The following is a 27,843-nucleotide window of genomic DNA, read 5'->3' as shown; positions in this document are numbered from 1 at the left end:
CTGTATCTATTGATGTAGGACCCTTCAGGGGGTCAAATAAAGATGGGAATATACTCATATATGTTCATAAACATGTTCTGAATATCATAGAACACCTCCCCACCAAAGGGGCAAAAATGCGAAAGTGTTTTGTACCCTACCCTATGTTGAATTGCCCCTGGAGAAGGAGCAGTCACACAAATAGACAAAAAAAGCGGTTTATTATATTATATTAGATATATATATACTAAATTACTACTTATATATGAACAGGGACCTATTGTGGTGTGGTGGTGAAGCTGCAGTGAGGTGGGGAGGGTGTGGGAATAATTGATATTGAAGAGATTCCCAAAATGGTCGATGTTTTTGGTGTTGTGGGGTAATTCCCACACTGTGGGGGTGAAAAATGCGGAGATGTGATGTGTGGGGATAATGTGGGGATGAGGAGGTGACCAAAATAAGATATGTTTTATGAATTTCCGCTTTTGGAAGCCAAAATTGCGGTCATGATATACCTGAAATGACAAATAGCTGAGTTTCAAAAATGCAAAAAGTGCGGCTGTGTATAGGACAGGCCTAGTAATAGGGGGAGTAGATGTAATGCATTACACTGCCAGTTTGGGTGAGAAGGTAATGCAGCCACTTAGCCTATCTCCTGCATCACACTCTACTGATACTTAGCCTAGTTTAATGCATTATCCCTACAGGATCTTGTGGACTCACTGCTGCCGCACCCACTGCTGCATCCATGCCACAACACGCCCAACACGTCCTCTAAATCCAACCTCTCAAAGGCATGTCTGAGAGGCGCATAGTTGATGAATTCGACAAGTAATGCTGCTAGGTCAATTATCTTGTGTATGATTAGAGTAGTTTTTTTTTAAATTTTTTTAAATTTTATTGTCCGCTGGGGTCAAGGACCCTATGTTGGACATAGCCCTAAACGCGGGGGGCTTGCTCCCGCCTATTCTACTGTAAGTATGTGTGTATGTGTATGCTGTGGTTTCGTCAATGGTAAAACACGTACTCTGTCAGCATGATGTCGGGCAAAGGCCGACGCTGATTTCGTACAGAGGGAATGGAGTGGTGCAATGGGGCTTGGTGAGAGGCCGCTTCTTTTCCTACAATGATGTCTCGACCGGCGAGACGTTTCCCCTCTAGGCTCAGAGATGATTAGGTTTGGTTTAGGTTGATTAAGTGATGTCTTGAGAATATTCGTGCGGGGTGGTGATACACTGTGAAGCAGGTGATTCGTGTGAGCTGTCTATTTGTCCGAAATCTCACCGAACGTTGGCTTAAATCTGCCTGTTTTTCTGATATAGCGCATGAGCGGCTTGGTGGCTTCTTCAGCTGTGAGGATGAATGAAATAGATGTTGCTTGACGGCGGAGAGTGTTGGCGAGTTGGTGACGTTCTTGTGCGTATTGCGGACAATCGAAGAGGTAGTGGTGGACGGTTTCGTCTATGCCGGGGCACATTGGGCAGTGTGATTAGAGTAGTTGTCGGAAATGAGCGTTGAATGTATGTTTTGGTGTGGTGCGGCAGTGATGCGTTAGTGGTGCGGCAAGTTGCGGCAGTGATGCGGCAAAATACCTGAGCCCGGGATTACTGATCACTATGATTAGCTCTTGAATAAGGACCATCATGATGCTGGCACCTACATCCAGTCGTACTCTCGACAAAGGCTGGTCGAATATCATATTAGAGGACGCCGTCTTGGTATCTCACATTGCAAATACCGCACACTTGTCCGGCACCGATTAGAAGGAGTCCTTTCGATCCCAACTGCTTCTCAAATCGATGGACGGGTTTCGCAGCAGATCAGTGCAGGCAGAGATGAGAGCGATGCTAAGGATTTACATGCTGTGGCACTCTGCGCATTTGCTCCTGATCCTTATGATACTTCCCACTGTTCTCGCAAACGGCAAGGGCACCTGCAGTTTCCAAGGGAGAGGATAGGTCGCATCAATCCTCGCACTTTCAACCTTCTTGGTTCGCCACGATTGTAAGTAGATGGGAGGGAAAGAGGTCGATGGATCCGCTGGCATATCGGTCCAATCTAGGTGCACCTCCAACCCACTTGGAATCTATTGATTGTTTTGTTAGAAAATCTACGGAACATTTTCCGAGGCACCACACCAAGGGCTGTGGACCAAGAATCTTCAAGGATGGCGCGATGAAGTCGGCACTGGCTTATGATAGACGTCAACGGTCGACAACTTGAATGTGTTGTAGTCGTGGTGCCGGCATTGAGCTGCCCCGAGATCGGCTACAAGGTATAAGCGATCAGCCTAGGACTGTTCCGGTCAGTTCATTGGAACAGGTAGAGTGAAGAGAAACTTGGAGCGCCGCAACAAACCTGGCAAAATCTCGCACGAGTCTGCTACGGATGTGGAGGTTTTTGCCACATCCGTCGCCGACATAATCTGCCTTTTTCTGCAGTGTAAACGGCCACACTACTAGGTCAATGGTCGCCATATATGAGCTGGAAGAAAAGGATGCATTCAAATCAGACAAAATATCATATACTGACTTGAGAGCAGACTTCTTATTGCACCAACCGCGTTCACAGTATCAATTCACTCTCATGGAAGCATATAAGTAATATTATTGGCAGGTCGTTGCAGGAGCCAGCTGCCAAGGACACCCCATGTACATGTCATCTAGGGTAACTGAGTAACTGAGAAGCTAATCGCAGAAATCAACATGGGATGTAAGTTCTCTGGTCTGGACTTAGCAATCCCATCTCCCTCGCCATTATCTGTAATGAAAGGAACTGGGAGTAGAATCGTGCAGCAAAGAGATCTCCCTCTGCAAACCAGAGTCCATCGTCTGGAGCAGAATGTCAGTATCACCGAGTCGCACAATCAAATCAACAGGGTACTGACGTCCGGTCGGCCTCCAAATACCTGCGAACTCATAATCACTATCTAATCCTCCGAGGTTATGGACGGTATCAGCGACCTGAGGCCCAAAAAGGTTCTCAGCAACTTGTTTGATTGTAGTTTTCGAGTACCTGTAAATGATGCGTTGGAAGTGCACGATCAGACGGATAGATATTTAAAAGACTTACCCAGTTGCGAAGATAACAAGGTCGGCCACTACTTGCGAACCATCGTCAAATACCAACCCGGAAGGGGAGAAGTGGGAAATCTCATGCCCGGACTTGACGGTGATCTGGTGGCTAGTAAGCAACATGCGTGGGGAACTCAGCAAAGTTAATAATACCTTGCCAGACGTGATGAGCTGTGCACAACCCCGGTCGATGTAAAAGCCACCTGGAATGCTGGTGAAAAAAATAGAACGATACGGAACAAACAAACTTACCTCGTCGAATTGAGAGACGGTGAAAGAAGTTGTCCTCAGGGCTGGGAAGGAGATATCCATGCCGGGACAAGTTCTCCCTGAGGTCCCTAAGGAAAAAGGGTGAGACGAAGAAATTACTTTCGAATGTTGCCAACGAACTGATCGATATGGGCATGCATCTCCATGGCGTTGTACTGGGAATCTTGCAGAGCTGACAAGGGGAGAGCGACATATAAGCGGTCGGCGATCTCTGTCGGAGGAACGTCCTGCCCGACATATCCTACGAGCTAAATCAATATAGATATCTCCAAAGCAAGTACACTGAGATTACCGGGAAGCAGGCTGTTGATCGTCTGGCGACTCACAACGGCGGTCGGGGAACGCTGGACAAGCACTGTCTGAGACCCATGATTTGCCATGTCCTGAGCAATATCGTGCCCAGAGCATGCTGCGCCGACGACAACGACTTTCTGCGCACCGACGCAGGAGGAGGACTTGTATTCGCTTGAATGGATGACAGAACCGAGAAAGGAGGTCTGGACGCAGAGGGTCAGCGTCGATGGAAAATTAAGTCCTGTTTACGTACTTTCCCCGGAATCGGAGGTGTAAACGGGAGTGCACCTCCCATCGTACCAACGCCTATTGCGCCAATAAGGTGCCGAGCCATCACAGTAATAGAGGCTTTCCCTGAAAGAGATACAGATAATGTCCAGGTACTTGACGAAGCATCATATGAAGTAGCGGAAATGTGCGCTGAAGTCAACACGTGAAGACCCAGAGTTCTTTGGTAATTTTCAAGATAGTCAGCAACGTCTCCGCAAGGGATATATGTTCCGGATCCCTCTGGGAAATCGACGAAGGGAAGATGATCTGCTGGCACGTTAGCATAGGACGAGGTTGGTAGTTCTGAAGCTGCACGTACTGAACGCTTTGGGAGTATTCGTCTCCAGTGAATCGTATCGAGAACGCCAACCATTGCCGATTCTGCCAGACCTCTCCAAGACAAGTGTAGAGATGCCGAGATTCTCCAAACGGGCGGCCACGGATAAGCCGCACTGACCTGCACCCACTACGACCGCTGTGTACCCCATTGCAGTGTCCCACTCGGCAGGACGACATAGAGGCGTGTGTGCATCAAAGCGATCGACCACACCGGACAACCGATCCATCATGGTCACGAAGGACCAAGCCTTCCATGAGGAGTCCTCGGTTTGAGTCAGAGTAAAGACGCCAGAGCATTGGGCTATGACTGTATGGAATTGAATGATTCCCTGGATGAACGTCTTTGTAGGACTAATGCGTCGATGACGAACACCTGGCAAGAGCCGGAACTGACTTGGCCGTGCAAGGGAAACGGGATCTGAGAAAAAATCCTGAATTTTTGGAAGTGAATGCAAGGTGCGAAAATCAGGAGTGAATGCCAAGAGATCCCGCCAGTAGCTATCGCTTGTAAACGAGCGCTTGAGAGTAAAACTGGGGCCGGATATGTCAGAAATAAATGCAGCCAGCCACGCGGAAGAGATAGCCTCTGATATATCCAACAGTAAGTGGACTTGAACTGATTTTGAAAGGCAGGCTTACCTGCAGACAACGGAACAGAGAATGTTTCTGCGCCAGACATGATCAATTGATTGAGCTTGAGTTCTGCAGTTAGAATCTCAGAAAGAAGGCTTTTATACATTTCGGTCCACACAGGCTGTACCTCCTTCCTTGTATTTCTTTGCGATTTAGCCACGGTCTCTTTCGTGCCCCTGTACCTGCGGCTGGGGACCTCAAGTATACGGATGCATGCATCCTTCCGATCCACAAGGCGGTAGGACATGACGGCCCTTGACTTGCTAGACAGCCGGCTTCTCCATAAACCGATTTCCTGAGCGTTTAAGTTGCACGCTAAGGAGATACGTACTAGTAACTGTTGTTGGCCGTCCTTTATACCTTCCTTTTGTGTTCTTTTCATAACGTCACAGTTGGACAGGAATCAGTACCGAGTACCGACTACTGGGACTTAATCTGCCTGCAAGGGTAGACGACATTGGGATTGATGCAGTGGACCTATACTTGTAAGGAGTTGAGTCACGGTTACGGTCGCAAGTAGGCATACACAAACAGGAGCCCATGGGCCATGGCGCATTTCGCGACGCGCGACTGCGATATCTTTTTGCTCCCAGTACTTACCCCGCTGGCCAGGGTCGAGTTTATGGTGAATCAACTGTCAAAGTTCAGTCAAATAAGGTGCAAGACCCTGAACATGTCAGTGCTTTAAGCTTCAACCTGTGTATAAACTTGACCGTGCCGACCACTGGTTCACTAACGTGTTGTGTACATTGCAAGTTGCAGTGTCGTTCAGAACGTTTAAAGCGCATCGCCTGCTCAGCTAGTTCTAGAACAACAGCCAAAGCGCTGCCCGTGAAATGAATGTCTACACATCGGCGGTTTCCGGATTGCTTCCACAAGCTAGATTTAAATCAAAATGCTTGACGCGAAATAGTTACCGGCGAGAATGATCGTTCAACTTACATAGTTACCTCGGTACCTGAGGGCTGAGCTTACACAGGAGTATAGATGCAGCCAAATAGATATGCACGAGCCCATTGTGTCTTAGATTTGAAAAGCCTGTATATGTAAAGTGGCGTCATACATCACATATGAAGTTGCAAATGTCCAGTTCAAGTCTGGTTGGGGCAAATGCTTGTTGAACCTGAATATAGACCGGACACGTTTTGACGAGTACATTGGCGAAGTTTGCAATACCACCGATGATGAAGATCTTGTCATCAGGGCGAGGAGGTGGGCGCGTGAGCAAGTCGACTATATATAGATTAGCAAAATGTGATTGACGAGTTGAAATACGCACAGGTTGTCTTGGCATATTCGAAAGTTTCACCCTCGCTTGGGGCACCAGAGTATTCAGTAGTTTCCGAGTTCATGTGCGAAGCCTGCTGCTGCGATGGCATCACTTTAGACGACGGATGCACCACCACCTGCGACAATTGTCCAAACACGACCGTTAGGGTTGAGGACGGTGAACTTGAGAGAAGCACCGATCGAAGCATCGAGTTTTTGAGCGTATGCTATGTCAAATCAGTACGACACAATGATGATCGGCAGAGTACGTACCCTCTTCCTTTGTGAAATCTCTACTGAATGGAGTGGGCCAAACTATAGGTGGACCATTGTCAGCGTTTACCTTGGAGCCAGTGGTAGGTGTAGCTGGAGCGGTCTCGTAGACTGTCAAGTCTCTTGGGACAGCCCACTTTGGACCGCAGATGCCCTGGGCTGTCTGGTCGAGCTTCGCAGCCATGTCAAGGTAGTGAATAGGGCCGTCATCAAGATAATTGAGGACGACCGAGGGGTCGGTCTCGAGGTAGGCAAAGTGGAGATCTAGGTAAATAGAGTAGAGAGGTCGATGTGACTCAAGGGTTGAGAGCTGTTTGCGCCCACCCAAAATTTACACAGCCACACTCAAATTTCAAATCAGAATTTGCCTCAGATCTGCAAGCAGTCAATGTCGAGACTATATAAGTAGTACTCGACTCCATCATCATACGGAACGACCTACAGCATACTCAGAACAATGCTCGTTGCAATCCTGCAATTTCATCGCTGACGCTTTTAGGTTTATTTGGATCTGCATTCACAGGCATCGATACATTCTAAATTTCTCATGGAAGCTACACGGCAATATCTGATCAGTGAGTCAGGAATGTACATTAATCTCCTTCAAGGAATTCATGGACTATTCATCGCGAACCTTATATGAAACGTGTGTAAGATTAGAAATGCAGCCGGTTATTTTACAATCGCCAACCCGGCGTGCTCTCATGGGGCCGTTTTCATTGTTCAAGAGTTCAAACCTTCATATCTAACGTTCGTTGGCGTCACGATGTACAGCAATCCATTATGTCCATAGAACTGCTACAACGTTCAGAACACCGCCATCGACATGCGATTTAGAGTGGCATGTACAGCTAACTAGCCGTATTATTGAGTTCTGTCAACGTGTCTGACCACCGACATTTCAAAACTTTTTTGATCATCGTCATGGCCGAGTTAAGCACATAAGCCTCACAATGGAGAGATGGAGAACAAAGAGGGGCGTTAAACTTACAGGTGGCTAGTGCAACTCATCGGATGAAGGACAAGGATCTGTGACCCCGGGCTTTATGGTGCACAGCTTCGCCAAAATGCACTTTGGGAAGGTGCCGGTGAGTGGTAACCGCGTTGTGATATCTACTGACTTACTCAACACGTGAGTGAAGAATCTCCCACTAGCAACGAGGAACTAATGGTGAAACATAGATTATCCCGGACAACTCGTTCCCGGATGCGAATGGCACATCTCACCGCTTGGTCGGTCCTACTTCGTCAATCACAATACAAAGGCCACATCTTGGAAAAAAACAGTGCATGCTCGAGGGTCATTCCAAAGTTATTTGGAGCCTTGTCCGCTTGGGTACCAGTTGCAATATACTGAGCGCGTCACGCGATGGTTCAATTCGTCAGTGGGCAATAGATGGAGATGCGCACATTAAAGTAGCTGCCGGTTGCATAAAAAATGTGAGTGTCTCTCGTAGTGAAACGAAGGAACTTAAATACAGAATTACACGGTCAGGGACCGGGGGCAGAACTACTTTCGGCCGAGTTTTGACCAAGTGCCTGGTAAGAACGCTGCACTTATGCAAATAAGATTTATGATGTTCTGACAATGATTATAATCCACCTCAGTGTTATGGCATTCCAGTTTGTCTGTCGTGATGTCAGGTTAGAGGTAATACTGTACAGTACACTATTGGCTCAGATGCTCTTCTGCAAGCGATCACTTCTCCTTTGTCAGGAACAACTCGTATTTCGAGAAAGCAGGCGTCGCATCAGTAAACCTTTGTCTGATCAATCTGGCCTTTGCTTCGCTTCTGGGTGAGATCGAACAAGCAAACGGACGAGGTCTGAAGACAAGACCCTAAAGAGTTTGTTTGGGCTGATCCTTAACAACGTCGATACAGCCATGGTACACACCTCCTCATACGCATCGATATCGACAGGGATCGGTGTCTTCGTAACTGGATCAATGGCAGCAGCAAAATCAAACGCCCAGACCAACGTGGCAATGGTGAACGCCTGCTTGATTGTTTAGCCCAGAAATCGGGCGTTAGAGCGTCACATACCAGGTTTGTGTTGACTAAATTCATCCCAGGGCAGAGTCTCTGCACGACATAATGAGATACATATCGTGTACCTCCAGCCCAAAAGACTTACTCTTCCGCTCCCAAAGGGTATACTTGCGCGCCAGTCTTTGCTATCCACACCAGGTTTTGTCCCGTGTTCGGAGAGGAGGAATCTCTCTGGTCGAAAGACCTCAGGTTCGTCGAAGACCTCTGATAATATTTGAGCATGCCTCCCTTACATGTGAATTACGACAAACTCACCCGGATCATGCAAAATGCCCCCTACTCGATGGTCAGCTTGACAGGTTGGAGAATGCGAATGTTACACATACAAGCATTTATGAAAACGGTTGTACCTTTAGGGATAACATAGCTTCGATACTGGCATAACACATTGGTCAACGTGGGCGAAAACTGTGACTGGTGAATCGCGACTTACTTCTTGAGTCTCTAGCAACGCGTGAGGCATTCCAAGCGGTGCCATAGGTTTCAATCTATGTACCTAACAGACTGTCAGCCTGATTTACCATTGCTAATCTAGACAAGAATTCACCTCTCTTAGGATGGCACGGACATACGGAAGCGATGCAATGTCATCCATTGTGGGTGGTCGCTCGTCCGGTAGAACGGTGTCGATCTCATTTTGAGCCTTTCGCAGTGTCTCGGGGAAGGCAACAAAACATAAAATGAGGGAAGAAATGAAGGACCCTGAAGAATGGGATGCTTCGAGCACGATCGCACCTAACCAGCTACAGCGCGAGATGAGAGTTCCTGAAGATCTGATTCAGAGTTTGCACTCACGCGGCAGCATCCTTCGACATCCCGAGCTCTTCTTGACGCTGAATGACTTCTTCCATAAAACAACCAGTACCTTCTCCTCTGGCGAGCCTTGTTTCTGCCTCTTCCAATAACCCAAAATATAATTGACGTTGCAGCGTCCTCGCCTCCCTGCATATTCTTTTCCATGGCGCCCACCGTTCCGGGACATATTTGAGAATAGGGAGGAGATCAACGGGAGGTCCTTCAGCAGACACCACCCGCACGGTGAGTCTCACACCTTCATAAAAAATTCTTTCTTCCTCCGTGTCAGGGCGTGGGCAGCGTTTCCCAAAAGCTATAGACAACAGTATTGAGAATGTGTAACGATCGATGTGCTTTTCGAAGTTCTATGAAGAGATGAGAACGCCTAATAGATTATGGAAATAAGGGAACCTCACTTGCGGTGAACGGAGTAAATCGAATAGAAGTTGTGAACTCTCTGCTACCGCGACTGGTAGGTGTTTATTCACACTTTGTGGGGAAAGCAGGGCCTGTAACGCCTTTCGGCCCATATGCCAGATATCCGTCGCTGACGACTGATAAAAAAAATTGAAAGGATGCTGAGGGAAAAATAACGTACTCGAATCTGCTTCCGCGATAAAATACCCATCTGTTATGAGACTTCCAGTGTAAAATGACGGACGACCAGAGGTTTCATTGCTCCGCTTATCCATGAATTCTTTGAGAACTGTGGCATCCGATACCACAACAACTGTGCCGTGACCAATCTTCAACTAGGAACACTATCAGAGGAAACGGCAGAAATGTTTCTGTAGCAAACGTATCTTACGGAAAAAATGCCACCATATTGTCGAGCCCATTCGGTAAATCTAGAATGAATGATGTCTGTAGCGTTATGAATGCGAGGCAAATTTGACGCCTTACTTAAGTTGGGCGAACTTGGGCGGGACCATGAGGGCATTTCCGAGTATGGGGACAGTCGGAGGACCAGGAGGTAGGTGCTGCTCGCGCTTTCCAATGCTTAGTAACTTGGTAACCATCCATATTATACCAGTGGTTAGGAGGAGGGAGAACAACGATACGGAATCCATTGTGTTGCTGCTTCTACTGAGTGGCACTGGCAGTGATGTGAAAGGGCAGGGTACAATGGTTGATGGTATCTGATGAGATGGGACAATGCCGTCTAGCACGATGTGTCCAGGTGACTTGTCCCAACCTGCCGAATTGGATTATGATACTGTATATTTGTCCGTACCATTTTGAACATTGCTGACTTGCCATAAGGATCTGGAAAAATCTAGAGAGGTTTCGATACGTACGCATCAGCCGAGCTGGCAGGAGCTAAATTGGAACAAACATCCTGAAACCCGTTGTCTGCCAAGTACAGATCAGAAACATCTTTGAAATCGAACATGTTCTTATTGGCAATTCTACCCATAACCCCGCCAACTTTCTAAATTCTTGCGGAAACTCACTCAATCTGACGTCGAAGAATGGACTTTGGAAGGAGAACGAAGTCAGGACTCGGAGGTATAAAGCAATGGGTCATGGACTGATAGCCGAGTTAGACTCATCCCTCCGAAGTCAACCTATCTGAAGAGGCACTGAGGCAGTCTGTTATTCGCGTTTTCGCGTGAGAGTTATAGTCGACTTATGAATGCCACATCAATATCAACACGAACAAACAGTTCACGAAGTCACCTGTATGGAGAAGGCCTGCGCACACTACATTGGAGTTGATTATGCTGAAGAAAGTTTCTGCCTCATAAATCTGTGTCCGCGGAAAGTGGACAGTTGAAACGTGTACCATATCTCATTTTGGGTGACAGCGCACAATGAGATCACCCTCGGGTATGGTGCGACCAGTGGTAAACCCAAAGTAAGTACCAGGTAGTAATGATATGATAATATTATGGACTTTCTCTGACAGCACAGAGCAGACCTGGGAGCCGAGTGAAAAACTGCAGTAAATCTGGTTTCATTCGCATGCCAAAGGGATTTGATCAAACGTACCGGTGTCCATTAACAAAAGCCCACTCAACTATTGGTACTGCTTAAACGTTGTTACAGGCCGCATCTGTTCATGAACATCACGTGATTGTAATTACATAACAATCTGAGTCTGAACTTCGTCATCGTTCCAGCACTGACTCCAATACCACGATTATCTTGAGCGCGAGTTCTTGCGCAATGCACACGAGCTACGAGAGATCGTATCGATATCTCCAATGGCATACTTGAAGTGGTATCTCTCTTCGTGGAAATTGAGGTCAGCTGCTGGGAGCCATCGTCCAGGTTTAGGCTCAATTGAATCGTGACTCGAGTCAACGTTTGATTTTCATGTCCGAGTCAGATGGTCGATTACCCTGACCAACAGCATCTCCAAAGGTCTGTTGTACACGTGTAATTCGATATGCATCCGCAACTGACGACTTTAATTGAACAGACTCACAGAGTCTTGACAAAAATCGATGCTTTACCCCCTGCAGAAGTCGGTATTATAACGGATACGGGCGGCCAAAAGGTTTTTGTATTTTCGCTAGAAATCTTTCGTTTCCCAGTATAGACTTCACTTTGCGTTTTTCACTTTAGTTGTTAGATTTTCGAGGACATTCTGATCCTCGGATATCTGACCGTCCGACCCCATCCGCGCCAGCAGCATAGTTGTTCCATCCCTCTGATAGCACACATGGGGATCATTGCTCACCATATACAGAAAAGTTAGAACTGGCGAGCCCTATGATGTTGTGATTCATTCTGAGAATACTCGGTGCTTCGGGGATCAATGGTTATCGCACTTCTTCTCTCTGATGCCAACAAGCCCCTACGCTATGCAGACCTTAGTCGAGTAGCCCTTCAGTGTCTTTATGCAACACACTCGATGTGTAAAGCCCTTTCTACCCTCCAATCCGCAATAGCATGTAGGGGACTAGAAACACCCACGTCGTTCACACCGCCATCTCGGCTTCTATCTGCCTTTGATGCGCACGTTGGTGACTGTTCATGTCAAACGCGAGCGCAGATGCTCTGGGAGCTTGTCCAATTCTACAACATACCAGAGAAGAAAGACGCACTCGATCGCGCAATCACAATGCTGCAAGAACTTAGGATTCAGGCCACATTGCTGCTTCAGGAGATCGAGCTCAGTCACGGGAAACCGCGCATTCCCACCCTCAACGCACTCAGAACTCATTTGAGTGTATGGCAGCGCATCGGCTTCACGCGTTTTTTAAATCATTTCTCTGGGCCCTCTGACTCTCCGCCTGAAACAGACGGCGCCCCGCAGACTGGCGCTGCTGGAGATGTGCTAGTTAGTAAGTGTATCTTGCCAGTTAGAGTGATGTACCATAATTTGCTCAATGCCTTGTTCCCAGGCCCGACGCCTCCACCAGATTCTTCAGACAAACGCTACCAAATCACAGTTGGACCAGAATGGGACACCGACAACCTTTTCCTCGTCGCGCGTTTCTTGACACTCTGTCTTCTTCTGTCTGAATGCAAGATAGCTAAGTTAAAATCCGATCCCCCTACCCGCGTGATTGTTCGCGTCGATCTTCAATTAATGTATGCGAACATTGGACGGGAGCTTGAAGCTTTGGGCCTGTTGCCGGCACGGAGGAATGCGAAGCCTTGTGATGGCAAGGTGAAGTTGCACGCGCAATGCGATGCTATGCAGGGCTACATATCCATTGTTACGACAGATTGGGTGAAGAAAGCTGTTCTTAGACTCGGACTTCTTGACTTTCACCGGAGGTATGTGATATTGGTGTGGTTTCAGGGACTAGGCATTCAAACACCGTGTGTTTAGTTTGTCCGAGGGATTGATAGTCGCAAATAGTCGCCACATTTCGTGCGTTGCGACGTATGCATCCACGTTGCTTGTACGCGCGTTGTGGTTGACATTGAACACGCCTTTACTGGTTGCGATTCAGCGGTTCTGTTCGCATGGCGGTGAGTAATAATACACGAATGTAAACGAAATTTTGTTAATAATATCGTTACCTTGCTTGATACCAGAATTCCACAATATCTATTGCCGCATCACCAGGAATCCCGCATCCCCAACCCCCTCTTTCTGCGAGATGGGAGAAACCAATTGGTTCGATGTTACACTTGTTTCCGATGAAGACATCATCGCATCACCGTGGGCCATACTACCGCACGTCATCATGATATGCATGTCAGGGGAAGGCACGATTGACGACTTCCGCCGTCTTCTCCTCGATAGAAATCAAGGGAACTGGCGTCCTAGTCAACCTCATAATGGGACGTGCCAAGAGATTGTTGACTACGTCAACAAGCTCAAGGAGCTCAACTTCGCCCGCTTTATGGCGCACTGCTCTGCGCACCATGATCAGTTTCCGTTCACTTTGCCGGATGATGAGGATGCGTTGGAGAGGGTATCTGACCTGATACAGAAAGGGCTGGGCAAGAGAGCTAGTGACACCTTTAAGGGGGCCAGGGATGGGGCTGATGACTTTGGAACAGGGAGATCTATGAATATGTTCACGATCGAACACTTGGTCGTGGAATTTCCGGGCATGATATTGAAAGAACTGCAGGGAAAGCCTACCGTTTATGGTTGTAGACTTGAATCTTGATAAGCTCGCACCAGTAAATTGTACTAGTAGTATCTTGACTTGAACATAGCTTATTATCGCCAGCACTTGGACACATATGGGAGGTTGAAACGCACCTGACATCTATTTCATCAACGCTCATGTTATTGCCGCGCTACTACAGATGAAGAAACAACTTTAGAAATTTGTATGTTACTGTAATGTTCTTCACTCTATCTTTGAACATTCTGTTCTCATTCGACACGCAAGTCACTGATATGTAGCATAGCGGCCGGTCGCGAGCGCTTCCCACGCTCGTCGCCGTTCTTCAGAAGTTCTATATAATATCATTATATTACTATATGTTATTGGGAACGATGACTATGCTGGCGCAGATGAGGCCTGAGGTCGGGACGGTCGGATGACCATCGAATTACCTTGCTTGACAAGGTTTCCTACGACCCCCATAATCCAACTTCCGACCGATGACTCAGGCCCCCCTTTGTCTGACAAGACTCTCACTCGTCACAACTTAATGTTTGGGTCAAGCAAGGTTTCTGCCGACGCAGGCGGCAATTTACGAGTCAACATTTAGTTTTAAATTCCAGGTGGCACTCGATGATACTACCACCTCTCCGATCATCCAGTTTCAGGAGGATTCCGAAAGTGCACGTCGACAGCATCACGGCAATAGGGATCAGCCAGCAAAGGTTGGATCGATCTAGGTATGTAATATGGCGGATGACGAGAATTTCTCAAGCGTTGCTGACGCATTACAAGCTGGCCTTGAGAATTTGGGGAAGTGGAGCCGGAAAACGGATGAGACGGACGTGTACTCTATTTGCTTGGGTGCGTCTCCATATACTCAATAATTCTATCATCGACTGATACATGCATTGAATAGCTCTAGATCCTAACTACAAACTCGAGTATGCACGAGCACAATGGGACGCAGACGCCTTTGATGAAGGGAAGAAAAAGCTTGAAGCTGCAGTAAGTCGGGCTACCATCGCAGTCGAACGTTGTTACTAACTGTTCAACAGTTCGACTACTATCACGCGCCGGTTACACCTCAGCCCTCACCATCCGAACCCATTCCACCAGCATCCAGTCAACCACCCACACAATATGGGCATTCGTGGATGCGATCTGCAATTCTAGCTCGCCAATCATCTGAAAAAAGCATCGCTGATCCACGTCACGAACTCGCCCTATACTTAACTAGCCCATTGGAGGAGGTGGCTGATGTGGTTCGCTGGTGGGGGGGTAAGTACTCTATATTGTATTGACCGGCCTTTGTTGATGTGCTTGCTCTAGCATCATTCCACCATGTACCCCACCCTTTCACGCATGGCAAGAGATTACCTTGCTATTCAAGGCTCTTCAACGCCGTCAGAACGGGCCTTCTCAAGTGGTGGCATGACAGATGATAGTCGACGCAACCGGCTTACACCTCAGGTCTTCGAGGCACTGCAATTGTTGAAGAGTGCCTACCGTAATGGGCATCTACAGGCTGCAACTGATGCAGCAGCGCATGTCGAGCCTGATGCTAGTGTAGATGCTACTGACAATGACGGCCATGTTACTGACATGTAGAGTACATGTTGTTTTGATATTGCTGCAATCCCAAGTCTCTTTCGCATGCATTGAGTCGGAGACGTTCAGCGTCTGAACGCCAAACTGAACGTGAACTGAACGTCCCGAACGCGTTTGACTACGTTCGGTCCAGCGTTCAGCGAAATCGCCGAACCGAACGCAACGGGACTCCAGTTCAGCATTCGCCGATTTTCCTGGTGAAACGGACTGAACCGTAGTGTTCCGTGGAAAACTATTTAGTTATCCACCAATGCAGATATCCGCCTAGTTATCCACGTGGATAACTTGGTGGATAACCCAAGGCCAAAATTCATAGGTGGATAACGTGGATAACTCGGAAAATCGTGTAGGTGTATGGGATTGTATTTTTCAATCGCGAACTTCGAACTGACGAGACAGCATATGAATGGTGGAGTTATCTGGACAAAGACCGATCTGGGGATGCTCAACCACTTGCAGTATGTCGGAAACTGATTATATTGTCTCGAAGCTCATCATAGTCCAACCAGAGGCTCGCTGTCCGGATTTTCTCGCTTGTACCCAACTCAATGGCTGATGAGCGGACTGGCTCAACATTCACATGGCTCAACTCACCGCTTCGCAGTCGGCAGCAGGTGAAAACACTCGTTAGGACAGTCCAAATCCGTAGTTGGTACATTTTTCCTTTTGTTTGCAACTCATGGACCTCACTGCTAGGCACCGCCTCCAAAAAAGAAACCAACTGTCAAATGGCGCGATATGACATCGACCATTTTTAGTGGCAAGCACAAGCGAGGGAAGGGAGACAACGACGATGACAACAGTGAAAATTCTGACGTGGACGATGATTTTGCAGATGAAGCACCTAACGAGCCAGACATGGACAACGACGACTCAGAGTTGGATGTCACTGACCCCGACGATATAGCTGAAGATGGCTCGAAAAAGGTGGATTCTTTTGACGGCGAGTCTTTTGATGCTGCCAGTGTCATAAATCTCGATTCCAGGAGGCTAGTTGATGTGCTTGCTGACAAGGATCTGGCACCTGCAGCACCGAGGAATACCATCACTCTTCCACCGGCAAGCACTGTTGTGCAAGACAAGGTCTTGACCGAAGCAGACTGGGACATGACATAGAATATAGGATAGATCTATACTTGTAAATCGACCGAAATTTTGCGAAACGCATGGTAGAATGTAAAATTTTGCAGCGCCCAGAACCATCGGGCCGATTTTGCCGGCGGTGGATATCCACCATATTCACCGGTGGATAACTGACACTGTTTTTGGCCTGGTGGATATCCACAGTGGATAACCCATCAGACGGTTATCCACGGAACACTACTGAACCGGACTTTTCCATCACTAGTACTATGGGCACACTGAGCGCGCTCCTTATACAGATAAGCTTTAATCTGTACACTTGTTGGGCAAATCGTAGAAAAACATCTAACGGCCAATTCAAGCTAGATTTTGCCAGCAATGCCATCTTTCGCCTCTGGTTTCCCTAACTGCTGGCTTCAGAATCACCATACCTGAAAGATTGTTCTCACATCGTCATCATCATCATCATCATCATCATCATGCTCGACCTGCCGGGTCCTGGCCAACTCCATCGTGATTATGATCATTTCAAGCAACTCTAGAGCCAGATCCGAATGACAAAGCTGATTTTTATGGCCTAGTAAATGTTTAAAAGGGCGGGCTGCAACCAAAGATGTAAGCTAGTTTCATACTTGACCATCTAACATTGCTATGTCGAATAATCCAATCCCCATTGTTGATTTCGCGCCGTTCTTAGACGGATCTGCGAAACAGCAGACTGCAGATCAGCTCCTCGGGTCGTTCAAATCGTATGGATTCTTATACCTCACGAATTTCGGTATATCGAACGAAGAGGTCCAAGAGATGTTTGATTTGGTGGGTTAACAACCGCCTCCCTAGCTAGGACTTCTAACATATGAGTCGTGCGATAGTCGAAGCGTTTTTTTGCTCTTCCGCACGAAAGCAAAATGCTCGCGCCTTATCCAGAAGCTAGAACCCATCATCGAGGTTAGATAATTCCATTGCCGAATACTAAGATTAGGTGTTTAGTCACTTTCATCTCTCAGGTTACTCCTTCCCCGGCCGGGAGAAACTCCCGGATGCGGGAGATGTTGCTGAAATGCCACTCCCAAGCGTGAAAGAGACGTTTGACATCGGGCGTGAGGACGATGATTCAATGCTAAACGTCTGGCCGCCCGATCACATCCTCCCCGGCTTCAAGGAATTGTGTTTGGCGTTCTATTGGGTCAGTGTGTCCACTTGGGCCAGAACCCTTGTACCTTTATTCTGACGGAGAAGAAGAAATGCCATGAAGTTGAGAAGAACATCCTTCGCGCGCTCGCGCTGGGTTTCGGCTTGGAGGAGGAGTGGCTTGTGAGGCATCATAGGATGCCAGATAATAATCTGAGACTGCAACACTATCCCAGGTAAGCTTTTTCGTTGTCGATCGACTGATGTGAGCTTGAATCACGATACTAGCATCCCCCTCGAATCTGTCCTTACGAAGAAGGTTGCACGGATCTCGAATCATACAGATTATGCTTCGCTTACAGTGAAGTCTCCCCTTTCCTTTTTTTCCCTTTCACATCATACATCGAGGCTAACCCAAGGCAGGTCCTCTTTCAAGACAACGTGGGGGGCCTCGAAGCCGAGGATCCGAATGAGCCTGGGAGGTATTTGGTGTGTAACCGTGAGGTCGCCTCCATACTAAAGTCAAAACTCATATATGGTTGAAGGCGGTATCGCCAATTCCGAACTCGGTCGTTGTTAACGCAGCGGATTTCTTGCGGCGATGTGAGGGTTTTTTTGGTTTTGCTGGGACCATATAGCTACCAATGTGCTGATTTGACTTCTGTAGGGTCGAACGACGTGATACGGAGCCCGATGCATGGCGTCCGCGCACCGCAAGATATGGTAACGGAGGATGGCATGCTTCCAGATCGATATTCTATCCCCTACGTGAGTTTATGCCCGCTAATCCTCCGTCCTTTAGCTGATAAGTCGACATATATATATCAGTTCTGTGCTGCCGTGCGCCATCTTTCCCCTTTTTATGCCAGATTTGTTGATTGACGGTTGGCATGTACAGGACTTTTCCACAGTCGTTGATACGATCCCTGGTACATGGTCAGCAGATTATCCCAAGAAGTATGAACCCATGTCGGTGAGTTGGTTTGCCTTCCAGGTGGCAAATGAAAATTACATATATTGATGTCAATGGTGACGGAATAGGTGGGAAAGTATATGTTGAAGCGGCTTGCCGATGGTTATTAAAGCTGGTGAAAGGTGCTATGGGTTGACATAAGTATGGTAAATATCTGTTGGTCCGAATGTTTATGTAAGAATGACTCTGAGCAAGGACTCGAGCTTCAGCACCACTGCACGTCCGACTAAGCGTCTCAGACACTCTTAGCTTTGTCGAAATTCTGAGTCAAGCTTGTCATATAAGGACTTGCATTACAAGTTGTTACCGTTCATTTGCTTACCCTCGTTAGTTAATAGTAGCATAGCATTCGCTCTTTGTTTTTCTATTTTCATTTCACTACCGCGCGCAGCGCCCACTCTATTCGCGTCACATGAAGACGGTTTTAATTTGAAGTATATGGTCGGGGCGTAGAGAATATACTATCCTTACATCATTCATGGACGTGCAAGTCACTGATAGCATAGCGACCGGTCGCGAGCGCTTCCCACGCTTGCTCGTTCGTCACCGTCGGGTTCTTCAGCCTGTATATAATATGTTATTGGGGAACGATGACTATGCTGGCGCGGATCATCGAGGTCGGACGGTCGGATGACCATTCAACCCTTTGAATTAACATTTAGTTTTAAATTCCAGGTGGCACTCGATCATACCACCTCTGCAGATCTGATCTCCGGAGGATTTCGAAAGTGCACGTCGACGACGGCATGGGGATCAGCCAGCATATTTACAAAGGATTGGATCAATATAGGTATGTACCATGGGCCCGGCACACTGAACGGGCTCCTTATACACTTATTGGGCAAATCGTAGAAAAGCCTCTAACGGTGAAGCCAGATTTCGCCAGCACTACCATCTTTTCCCCTCTGGTTTGCCCTAACTGCTGGCTTCACCATACCAGAAAGATTGTTCTCACATCATCATTATCATCATCATCATGCTTCTCGAACATCGACCTGCCGGGTCCTGGCCAACTCCATCGTGATTATGATCATCTCAAGCAACTCTAGAGCCAGATCCAAATGACACAGCTGATTTTTATGGCCTAAATGTTTAAAACGGCGGGCTGCAACCAAAGATGTAAGCTAGTTTCATACTTGACCATCTAACATCGCTATGTCGAATAATCCAATCCCCATTGTTGATTTCGCTCCGTTCTTAGACGGATCTGCGAAACAGCAGACTGCAGATCAGCTCCTCGGGTCGTTCAAATCGGCTGGATTTGTCTATATCACGAATTTCGGTATTCCGGAGGGAGAGGTCCAAGATATGTTTGACTGGGTGGGTCAGCCTCCTCTTCACTCAGAATTTCTAACTTACACCACGAAAGCTGAAACGCTTTTTTGCTCTTCCTCATGAAACCAAAATGCTTGCGCCTCATCCGGATTCCGGAAGCCATCATCGAGGTTAGATCTTTCATTATTGGCTGCAAGTTCACTCGCCTTCACATATGTCATCTCTCAGGATACTCTTACCCTTGCCAGGAAAAAGAAATACAATACTCGGATTCTGGGGACGAATTTACCATTGCACCACCAAGCATGAAGGAGTCCTTTGAATGCGGGAGCGAGGATAACGACTTCATGCCAAACATCTGGCTGCCCGAGGGCGTCCTCCCTGGGTTCAATGAAGCGTGTTTGTCCTTCTTTTGGGTGAGTGTGTTCCATCGCGGTTAAATTCAACGTACGTGAATTCTGATGGAGTATACAGAAATGTCACGAAGTCGAACAGAATATCCTCCGCGCCCTTGCACTGGGTTTTGGCTTGGAGGAGGCGTGGTTCTTGAAGTATCACGAGACGGCAAATAGTCAGCTGAGGTTACATCACTATCCTAGGTAGGGGTTTCACTCACTCACGACCGGTACGAAATTGAATAGTGCTGTATAACGCAGCATATTCTCTGAATTGCTCGAGACGAACAAGCTGACAAGGATATCGGCTCATACAGATTTCGACACGCTTACAGTCAGTTTCTCCCTCTGTGTCATCTGTTCAAAGAAGCGAAACTAACCCAAGGCAGTTCCTCTTTCAAGGAGAGATAGGAGGACTCGAAGTCGAGGACCCGAATGAGCCTGGGAATTATGTGGTCCGTACTCTTGTTCGAGCCCACTTCCACACCAATGTCATAACTAATATGGATGTGTAAAATATTTGTAGCCAGTGCCTCCCATCCCCAACTCGATCGTTCTCAATGCGGGTGACTTTTTGCGGCGATGTAGGGCCCTTCTGCTCTGCAACTGTTGGACTGGTACCATTGTGTTGACTTGTGAATTGTAGGGTCGAATGATACGATACTGAGTACAATGCACCGCGTTGTAGCACCGCCGGGTGTGGCAGCAAAAGATGGCCTGCTTCCGTCCCGGTATTCTATGCCCTACGTAAGTTCCCCCCCCCCTTGATCTAGATATCGTGACTAGATTGATCTCATACAATGTCTACAGTTCTGTGCCCCCGTATGTTTTTCCACTTTTCCATCGTACCTACGTCTATTCATGGGTGGCTATAGGACATGTCTACAATTATCGACGCCATACCAGGCACGTGGTCGGCAGATCAGCCCAAAAAGCATGAGCCTGTCTCGGTACGTTGCCTCGTCAAAGTCGAAGTGCTTGGATACTGAGATTGGTGTAGGTGAAGGAGTATGCAATGAAGCGGTTTGCCGCAAATTATTAAGGTGAAGGGAGGTGAAGGGACACGGATATAATGGTGATTATCTATCTCCCAGGCGCTTCGAGGGTCGGGATACTTGTGAAAGGAGTTATGCATTTGTCATGCTATGTATATAAATTGTATTCAAGAGTATCGGTATTCTCAGAGGCGAAGTCCATGTGTGTAACCTAATCAGTAAATTTCAAGAAGTTTGATGCTCATCGTCATCAGGGAAAACCTCCCGCAGTGCTAACTTGGATACAATTAGGCAAAATACATCTAAGTCAAATTAAGCTATCACATAAACTTGATATTATTCATAACATACAAACTATTAAAAGCTGTCGACTAAGGATGTAAACTGTGAGATTGATCCACTTGGTTTCCAATATCACCCCTTGACCATCTAACACTGTTATGTCGAGTCATTCAATCCCCATCATTGATTTCGCTCCGTTCTTAGACGGATCTGCGAAACAGCAGGCTGCAGATCAGCTCCTCGGGTCATTCAAATCGTATGGATTCGTCTACCTCGCGAATTTCGGTATATCGAACGAAGAGGTCCAAGAGATGTTTGATTTGGTGGGTTAACAGCCGCCTCCCTAGCTAGGATTTCTAACATATGAGTCGCGCGATAGTCGAAGCGCTTTTTTGCCCTTCCGCACGAAAGCAAAATGCTCGCGCCTCATCCGGACTCTGGAATGCATCATCGAGGTTAGATAATTCCATTGCTGAATACTAAGATTAGGGGTTTAGTCACTTTCACATATGTCGTCTCTCAGGTTACTCCTTCCCCGGCCAGGAGAAAGAATCCCAACTCCCGGATTCGGGAGATTCTGCCACTGAGGCTGACATACCACTCCCAAGCGTGAAAGAGTCGTTCGACATCGGGCGTGAGGACGATGACTTGATGCCAAACATCTGGCCGCCCCATCACATCCTCCCCGGCTTCAAGGAATCGTGTTTGGCGTTCTATTGGGTCAGTGTGTCCACTTGGGCATGAACTCTTGCACCTTGATTCTGACGGAGAAGAAGAAATGCCATGAGGTTGAGAAGAACATCCTTCGCGCGCTCGCGCTGGGTTTCGGCTTGGAGGAGGAGTGGCTTGTGAGGTATCATGGGATGCCAGATAATGGGCTGAGACTGCAACACTATCCCAGGTAAGCTTTCATTGTCGATCGACTGATGTGAGCTTGAATCACGATACTAGCATCCCCCTCGAATCTGTCCTTACGAACAAGGTTGCACGAATCTCGAATCATACGGATTTTGATACGCTTACAGTCAAGTCTCCCCTTTCTTTTGTGTCCTTTCACGTCATACATCGAGGCTAACCCAAGGCAGGTCCTCTTTCAAGACAACGTGGGGGGCCTCGAAGTCGAGGATCCGAATGAGTCTGGGAGGTTTTTGGTGTGTAACCGTGAGGTCACCCCCATACTAAAGTCAAAACTAATTTACTGTTGAAGACGGTACCGCCAATTCCGAACTCGATCATCGTTAATGCAGGGGATTTCTTGCGGCGATGTGAGGGTTCATTTAGTCTTGCTGGGACCACTGTATGGCTACCAATGTGCTGATTCGACTTCTGTAGGGTCGAACGACATGATACGGAGCACGTTGCATCGCGTCCGCGCACCGCCGGATGCGGTCACGAAGAATGGCATGCTTCCAGATCGATATTCTATCCCCTACGTGAGTTTATACCCGCTAATCCTCCGTCCTGTAGCTGATACGTCAACATATATATCAGTTCTGTGCTGCCGTGCGCTATCTTTCCCCCTTTTATGCAAGATTTGTCGATTGATGGTTGGTATGTACAGGACTTTTCCACAGTCGTTGATTCGATCCCTGGCACGTGGTCAGCAGATTATCCCAAGAAGTATGAGCCCGTGTCGGTGAGTTGGTTTGCCTTCCAAGTGGCAAATGGAAATTACATATTGATGTCAATGGTGACGGAATAGGTGGAAGAGTATGTGTTGAAGCGGTTTGCCGCGGATTATTAAAGCTGGTGAAAGGTGTTATGGGTTGACATAAGTATGGTAATTTAAATTATCTGTTTGTCCGAATGTTCCAAAGGTTTATGTAAGAATGAGCAAGGAGCTTGTCAACTGTCAGTGACTCAGCGCCAGCACCACTGCACGTCCGACTAAGCGTCTCAGACGCTCTTAGCTTTGTCGTTTTATTCGAAATTCCAAGTCGAGCTTGTCATACAAGGACTTGCATTACAAGTTGTTATCGTTCATTCGCTTACCCTCGTTAGTAGCATAGCATCTCGTCACATTCGTTCTTCGTTTTTCTATCTTCATTTCACTACCGCGAAACTCTAGTTTCCATCGAATCCAGCAGCGTCTGGGCCAATTCAAGCCACACCTCTACCGGACGCTCCTGCGGCCAAACCAGCAGCCAGACAGCCACGCTTCTCAGTAACGCCCAGCAGCTAATCCGGGTCCCGCACCAAGTCCCAACACAGCCTGAGCTACAAAGAGGGAGTATTGACCCGCCAGCGGCAAACTCTTTGACAGCAGCGCCCATGCTATTCGTGTCATCTGAAGAGGTCGAGAGCCGCAGCTAAGAAGGAGGAAATCAAAGTTATCCTGCCGGATATCGTGCCAGGATTCAAAGCAAATCCTCTCGACGCTGGTGAGGATGTCTCCTTGTCTCTGTGGGGAAACGGTATCGTTTTTGTTGCATGCACTCTACTCTCCCAAGTGAATGCACAGTTAACGCGGCTGAGATAAAGTTCAGCGATGTTGGAATAGAGCGGCAGGCTCTGTTGATAGAGGCAACACAATCATTATGTCAGGCTGTAGGCTGAGCGGTGCCGGTGAACGTTCAAGCCATAGGCCCATAGAGTGGCTCAAGCTATATGCTATTTTTATGCTCGTCAGAACTTGCCCGCGCAGAAGGGGCAGCAGCAGCTGCACAACATACGAATGGCAATGAGGCTGGTAGTTCGACGCAAGCAGGTCAATCTCTGGTTGTGCTGGACACAAGTGTCTCAAGGACGCCCGACAGAAACGCAACTAAGTCCATCTCTAGTTGTTCCAGGCACACAAGTGTCTCGAGGGCAACAAACAGGAATGCAGGGCGCAGATGGTGGGACGGGATTCTTATGAAGTTAGGTGCTGCGGATTTCTTTTTTAGTTGTGGTCGTCCTTACTCGCATCAGGCATGAGGTCATCCACTAATTAAACTGGTTGCTTCGATGTGTTTTCTCTTGAAGTCGTGAGCTTTACAGACTATTTCGCACCTTGCCATACACTTCGTGAACATTGCCACCCAAGATTTTTTTCCCTCTCGTGTACTTTTACAAAGTATTTGGCAGGTTGTGTTTTTTACTTGTGATAATTTTCTTACTGTAAGAGGCACCAGCGCTTTTTGTGACCTATATTGACAATGTCAACCTACGACAGTTAAGTCGACCGATGCTGGCTTGCACCCGATGAGAAAGGTAACAAAGGCTGCATATACATTCAAGTGCCAATTATAAGGCAAAACGTGCCTAGTATTTGATGTGTAGATTCAGTGCTATAACGCAAATGAAAAGAACTGCACTTACTCGGAAGTAGCTTCCCTTCAGTTGTGTCATAGGAACGGCGATGAAAAACATGCCAACCACAAGCCTATAAAAACCGTCAGACTCTTCGAGTGCGTCAAGCGATATCACTTGCGCTGTTTCAACACCAAACACCGTCAATGCTCCAGATTTTGTAGCCCATGGGACTTGGAAATATGCGACTGCGAAACCTAGGCCGCAATCGTGAACGTTGAAGAAATCATGCGCCGTTGTAACTCACCGCCCACTGATCTTGCAAAGTTTAAGAGGGCACTGACTTCGCCCTAGAGGGGAAGGACGTGTCACTGAAATGCAAATAAATATATATGCGTCACTCACTGCCCTGCGAGGGAAGCAGTCATTACAATATGCGTCTAATAATATTCCTTGAGTTTTCCTGCGACACTCGAAGTACTGGATCCGAGACTTACACACTGCAACAGTGTTGAGAGTGATTGCAACAAATGCAATGCCCCAGCCCATGATGAGAGCGGTTTCATTGAGATTTTGTATCCCAGCACCCAGCGTCAAAAAGCCACAGATATAAAGCGGCATGGCTAAGTAACAGGTCCTACACAAATTCTCAGCTCTAACCTTGGACCATCAGTTGAGTTTGCATACCACAAGCGGCTCTCGGCCTCGAAGAAACCACCGTTTTTGCGAATATGCAGATCCATAATGAATTCATTAACGTAACGTCCAATGAACTCGCCAAGAAGGACGGCGACCTAAAAATTCCATGCTCAGAACAGTACTTCATAGACGGAAAAAACTTGCAATTGGAGTCGCATACGCTCCAGCCACGGCATATTGGCTAAAGCCAAATCCGACCGGAGGAGGAGATCCCATGAAGACAACATTTGTCGTCTACAAAAGTCGATAAGTTGATTACTGCAGGTCGAAACGAAAACGCTCACGTTCACACCGATCGAGAACCCGAAAAGCAATGCCTTTCGAAAAGGTCAGCAAATGTACGAAGTATGGTCAGCAACGCAATTCATCTCACCTCAAAGAGAACTACGAAGAAAAACTGAGGACGCCAAACGACATCCAAAGATGCCAATAGAACTTCCGGCCATCGTGGTCTGTATTTTGCCATCTTGTACCCAGTGACGCCTATCAAAGTTTCAAATCGATATCGCAGTCCCGTAGAAATTTGCAGTGGCTTCGATGCAAGGCGACGATCATACATACTGGTTCAGCAAAAGTCAACGCCACTATCTTATGAAGAAACAGTATGTCAGAACGTACGTTTCTTCCATGAAAAACGCAATGAGAAGTAATACGATGGCGTTGTAAATAGATCCTATAGCATAGGCCCATCTCCAGCTATCCAACTATTGATGGGTATCCTGAATCAAAAATAGTATATGTAAGACGTACCTCGCACGCGCTACAAGAAAGCCAAATACAAATGGTGATAAGAAAGGCGATCTATGAGATAGTGAGAAATGTTTCTCCCAATAAAAGGATTCATTCTCTGACATAACAACACCCGAGGTCCAGATGTTCAGCTTCCGTGCTTGAAGATGGAAGGGGAAGATATCCGTCACGGTATAAAGACCCTTGGAGGTTGGTGAATGACAAAGCTATCACGAGAATCGCTACTAATCATACTGTCACCTGGGGACACGTTCTGAGACCGTAGTCAGTTTAACGCAGCCATGAAAAAATGATGACCTGCCCAAAGAATGCACTCAGGCAACGCATCCCTTCATCAAAGGTTAACATTGTCCAATAAATACCGAATTATTGTGTAAATACCTGCGAAGGTGGCTAGATTCGGCGCCAATGTGGCACCAACCAAGAATGCAAGTGTAAAAAGCTGCGCTCAAGTTTTCAGGGTTCATATCGGCCAAATCACTGGAAATATATACCTGACTCCAGAAGAGTACTGGCAACCGACCATACCGTCTCACGAGCATGACCCAGAAGATGCCTCCCCAACCTGGACTACAGATGAGAAGATGCTATTCTCATGTAATGATGTGATCTCACCCAGAAGGAAGATGCCCCAGCTTCAGGGAATTGTCATTGAATGTGAGTGACGATTGATGCATCACGCACTTTGACGTCAGATCGTTGATGACACCCGAGGTCGTGTCATAAGTTTGAGCGAGGCCAAATATCGACGCGATTCCTGCCAATAAAAGTTCACAATGACACTACTATGGATAATGAGCGAGGGCGAGATACATACCAATTCCACCGTCAAAGTCAGGTACCACTCCAGACATCGTAATGATGATCAGGTGCACAGTCTTACGGAAATCAGTCCACTACGAATGAATAGCTTAGTGTTAGTGAAAGGGACACGATAGTGAAATGACGAACATTTTGCGGGTCGTTCGGGTCGTCAGCGGGTTGAGGCCAGAGAACCTTTAACCCATCAGGATTAAGCTTGAGCCTAGAGGCCATTACCTCCCCAAACTCGACCTTCGCCTGTCTAGTGAGTTACGAATGAGTAACGATGGACTCGGGATAAGTAGGAGCAACAACCACATACTCGGGGTCAACTACTAAACGGCCAGTATTCTGCTCGTAATAAGCGACAAAATCCACCTCATCGGTAACATCGACTTTGATTGAGTCATCTGCCTTCGTTTCTGACTGCAGTTGCTGGGATTTAACATCCTCTAGAGCCATTAGTGTGAGAATTGGGAAGCGAATATCGTCACTTGATACCCATTATCAATTTAAAGCACAGTACTTACGATGAGAGCGTATCTCTTTTAATTTCGGGGGAGCGCAGATTGTGAGGCCTTGCCAGAGTTAAAATCGTCGTTTTACGATCCCTGTTCAATATAAGTAGTCTGCGAGTTGGACGAGCTGTATTTAGCGTAAAGTAGACCAAAATTGTAGGCACAACAAGCAATTCCAACAAGCGAGGAAGAGATCAGCATAAAATCAGTTTGAATCTACTGCCACTGCTGATAGGCCCGGGAGCTCACAGTTAGTGTTGTGGGCAGAACTATTTCAAGGTAGTTCTACTACCGGCAGAACTGCGAGAACCGTGGCAGCATCACGCAAC

At 47.3% G+C, this 27,843-nt stretch overlaps 9 protein-coding genes across 9 annotated transcripts; 5 read left to right on the top strand and 4 right to left on the bottom strand.

Moving 5' to 3' along the window:
* Nucleotides 1-1,191: 1,191 nt before the first annotated feature.
* HD556DRAFT_469962 (uncharacterized protein) lies at nt 1,192-1,880 on the bottom strand. The gene is made up of 4 exons (XM_041310699.1): nt 1,839-1,880; nt 1,636-1,766; nt 1,572-1,586; nt 1,192-1,440 (listed from the first exon to the last, which is right to left on the bottom strand). Exons 2-4 carry the CDS (start codon nt 1,676-1,678, stop codon nt 1,244-1,246), a joined length of 255 nt encoding a protein of 84 aa, XP_041160124.1. The 5' UTR covers nt 1,679-1,766; nt 1,839-1,880; the 3' UTR covers nt 1,192-1,243.
* Nucleotides 1,881-2,679: 799 nt separating this feature from the next.
* On the bottom strand, nt 2,680-5,106 carry HD556DRAFT_1443512 (putative dimethylaniline monooxygenase (N-oxide-forming); the record flags this gene model as incomplete). The annotated part of the gene is made up of 10 exons (XM_041306628.1): nt 2,680-2,810; nt 2,867-2,994; nt 3,052-3,155; nt 3,207-3,256; nt 3,306-3,391; nt 3,444-3,564; nt 3,616-3,820; nt 3,871-4,154; nt 4,207-4,812; nt 4,866-5,106. The coding sequence occupies 10 exons, from the start codon at nt 5,104-5,106 to the stop codon at nt 2,680-2,682; spliced, it is 1,956 nt and encodes a 651-aa protein (XP_041160123.1).
* A 2,542-nt stretch (nt 5,107-7,648) lies between these two features.
* Nucleotides 7,649-10,602, bottom strand: HD556DRAFT_1373873 (cytochrome P450). Its single transcript, XM_041303020.1, has 16 exons — nt 10,546-10,602; nt 10,151-10,495; nt 10,056-10,095; nt 9,846-9,999; nt 9,664-9,794; nt 9,248-9,612; nt 9,000-9,195; nt 8,886-8,948; nt 8,779-8,827; nt 8,708-8,728; nt 8,538-8,656; nt 8,447-8,485; nt 8,298-8,399; nt 8,005-8,241; nt 7,881-7,952; nt 7,649-7,821 (listed from the first exon to the last, which is right to left on the bottom strand). The coding sequence occupies exons 2-14, from the start codon at nt 10,315-10,317 to the stop codon at nt 8,101-8,103; spliced, it is 1,587 nt and encodes a 528-aa protein (XP_041160122.1). The 5' UTR covers nt 10,318-10,495; nt 10,546-10,602; the 3' UTR covers nt 7,649-7,821; nt 7,881-7,952; nt 8,005-8,100.
* A 1,163-nt stretch (nt 10,603-11,765) lies between these two features.
* Nucleotides 11,766-14,115, top strand: HD556DRAFT_469216 (uncharacterized protein). The gene is made up of 4 exons (XM_041310698.1): nt 11,766-12,540; nt 12,601-12,979; nt 13,035-13,177; nt 13,244-14,115. The coding sequence occupies exons 1-4, from the start codon at nt 12,012-12,014 to the stop codon at nt 13,825-13,827; spliced, it is 1,635 nt and encodes a 544-aa protein (XP_041160121.1). The 5' UTR covers nt 11,766-12,011; the 3' UTR covers nt 13,828-14,115.
* A 404-nt stretch (nt 14,116-14,519) lies between these two features.
* HD556DRAFT_1308549 (uncharacterized protein) lies at nt 14,520-16,497 on the top strand (the record flags this gene model as incomplete). The annotated part of the gene is made up of 7 exons (XM_041300156.1): nt 14,520-14,634; nt 14,690-14,778; nt 14,829-15,051; nt 15,451-15,578; nt 15,732-15,839; nt 15,882-15,995; nt 16,078-16,497. 7 exons carry the CDS (start codon nt 14,520-14,522, stop codon nt 16,495-16,497), a joined length of 1,197 nt encoding a protein of 398 aa, XP_041160120.1.
* Nucleotides 16,498-17,115: 618 nt separating this feature from the next.
* On the top strand, nt 17,116-18,678 carry HD556DRAFT_1527478 (Clavaminate synthase-like protein; the record flags this gene model as incomplete). The annotated part of the gene is made up of 11 exons (XM_041309347.1): nt 17,116-17,280; nt 17,337-17,412; nt 17,472-17,650; nt 17,707-17,831; nt 17,884-17,956; nt 18,019-18,084; nt 18,141-18,198; nt 18,263-18,363; nt 18,424-18,435; nt 18,494-18,568; nt 18,637-18,678. The coding sequence occupies 11 exons, from the start codon at nt 17,116-17,118 to the stop codon at nt 18,676-18,678; spliced, it is 972 nt and encodes a 323-aa protein (XP_041160119.1).
* A 1,045-nt stretch (nt 18,679-19,723) lies between these two features.
* Nucleotides 19,724-21,477, top strand: HD556DRAFT_1527477 (Clavaminate synthase-like protein; the record flags this gene model as incomplete). The annotated part of the gene is made up of 11 exons (XM_041309346.1): nt 19,724-19,888; nt 19,938-20,013; nt 20,072-20,259; nt 20,318-20,442; nt 20,500-20,572; nt 20,628-20,693; nt 20,765-20,822; nt 20,885-20,985; nt 21,049-21,060; nt 21,114-21,188; nt 21,239-21,477. The coding sequence occupies 11 exons, from the start codon at nt 19,724-19,726 to the stop codon at nt 21,278-21,280; spliced, it is 981 nt and encodes a 326-aa protein (XP_041160118.1). The 3' UTR covers nt 21,281-21,477.
* Nucleotides 21,478-21,673: 196 nt separating this feature from the next.
* HD556DRAFT_1443506 (thymine dioxygenase) lies at nt 21,674-23,259 on the top strand (the record flags this gene model as incomplete). The annotated part of the gene is made up of 11 exons (XM_041306627.1): nt 21,674-21,838; nt 21,895-21,970; nt 22,039-22,235; nt 22,289-22,416; nt 22,467-22,497; nt 22,541-22,666; nt 22,723-22,780; nt 22,848-22,948; nt 23,007-23,018; nt 23,077-23,151; nt 23,218-23,259. The coding sequence occupies 11 exons, from the start codon at nt 21,674-21,676 to the stop codon at nt 23,257-23,259; spliced, it is 1,011 nt and encodes a 336-aa protein (XP_041160117.1).
* Nucleotides 23,260-24,740: 1,481 nt separating this feature from the next.
* HD556DRAFT_1443505 (MFS general substrate transporter) lies at nt 24,741-27,458 on the bottom strand (the record flags this gene model as incomplete). The annotated part of the gene is made up of 21 exons (XM_041306626.1): nt 24,741-24,758; nt 24,816-25,003; nt 25,054-25,096; nt 25,152-25,186; nt 25,244-25,383; nt 25,434-25,540; nt 25,617-25,679; nt 25,730-25,762; nt 25,819-26,005; nt 26,064-26,141; nt 26,196-26,246; nt 26,298-26,377; nt 26,430-26,435; nt 26,493-26,524; nt 26,577-26,637; nt 26,690-26,760; nt 26,811-26,830; nt 26,880-26,952; nt 27,013-27,091; nt 27,147-27,258; nt 27,319-27,458. 21 exons carry the CDS (start codon nt 27,456-27,458, stop codon nt 24,741-24,743), a joined length of 1,617 nt encoding a protein of 538 aa, XP_041160116.1.
* Between the last annotated feature and the right edge of the window lie 385 nt (nt 27,459-27,843).

Source organism: Suillus plorans (assembly GCF_016647745.1).
Source record: "Suillus plorans strain S12 chromosome Unknown HD556scaffold_29, whole genome shotgun sequence".
In the NCBI taxonomy this organism is placed as follows: Eukaryota; Fungi; Basidiomycota; class Agaricomycetes; order Boletales; family Suillaceae; genus Suillus; species Suillus plorans.
Note: the sequence above shows the minus strand (reverse complement) of the source record. Positions and strands in the feature narration are given on the sequence as shown.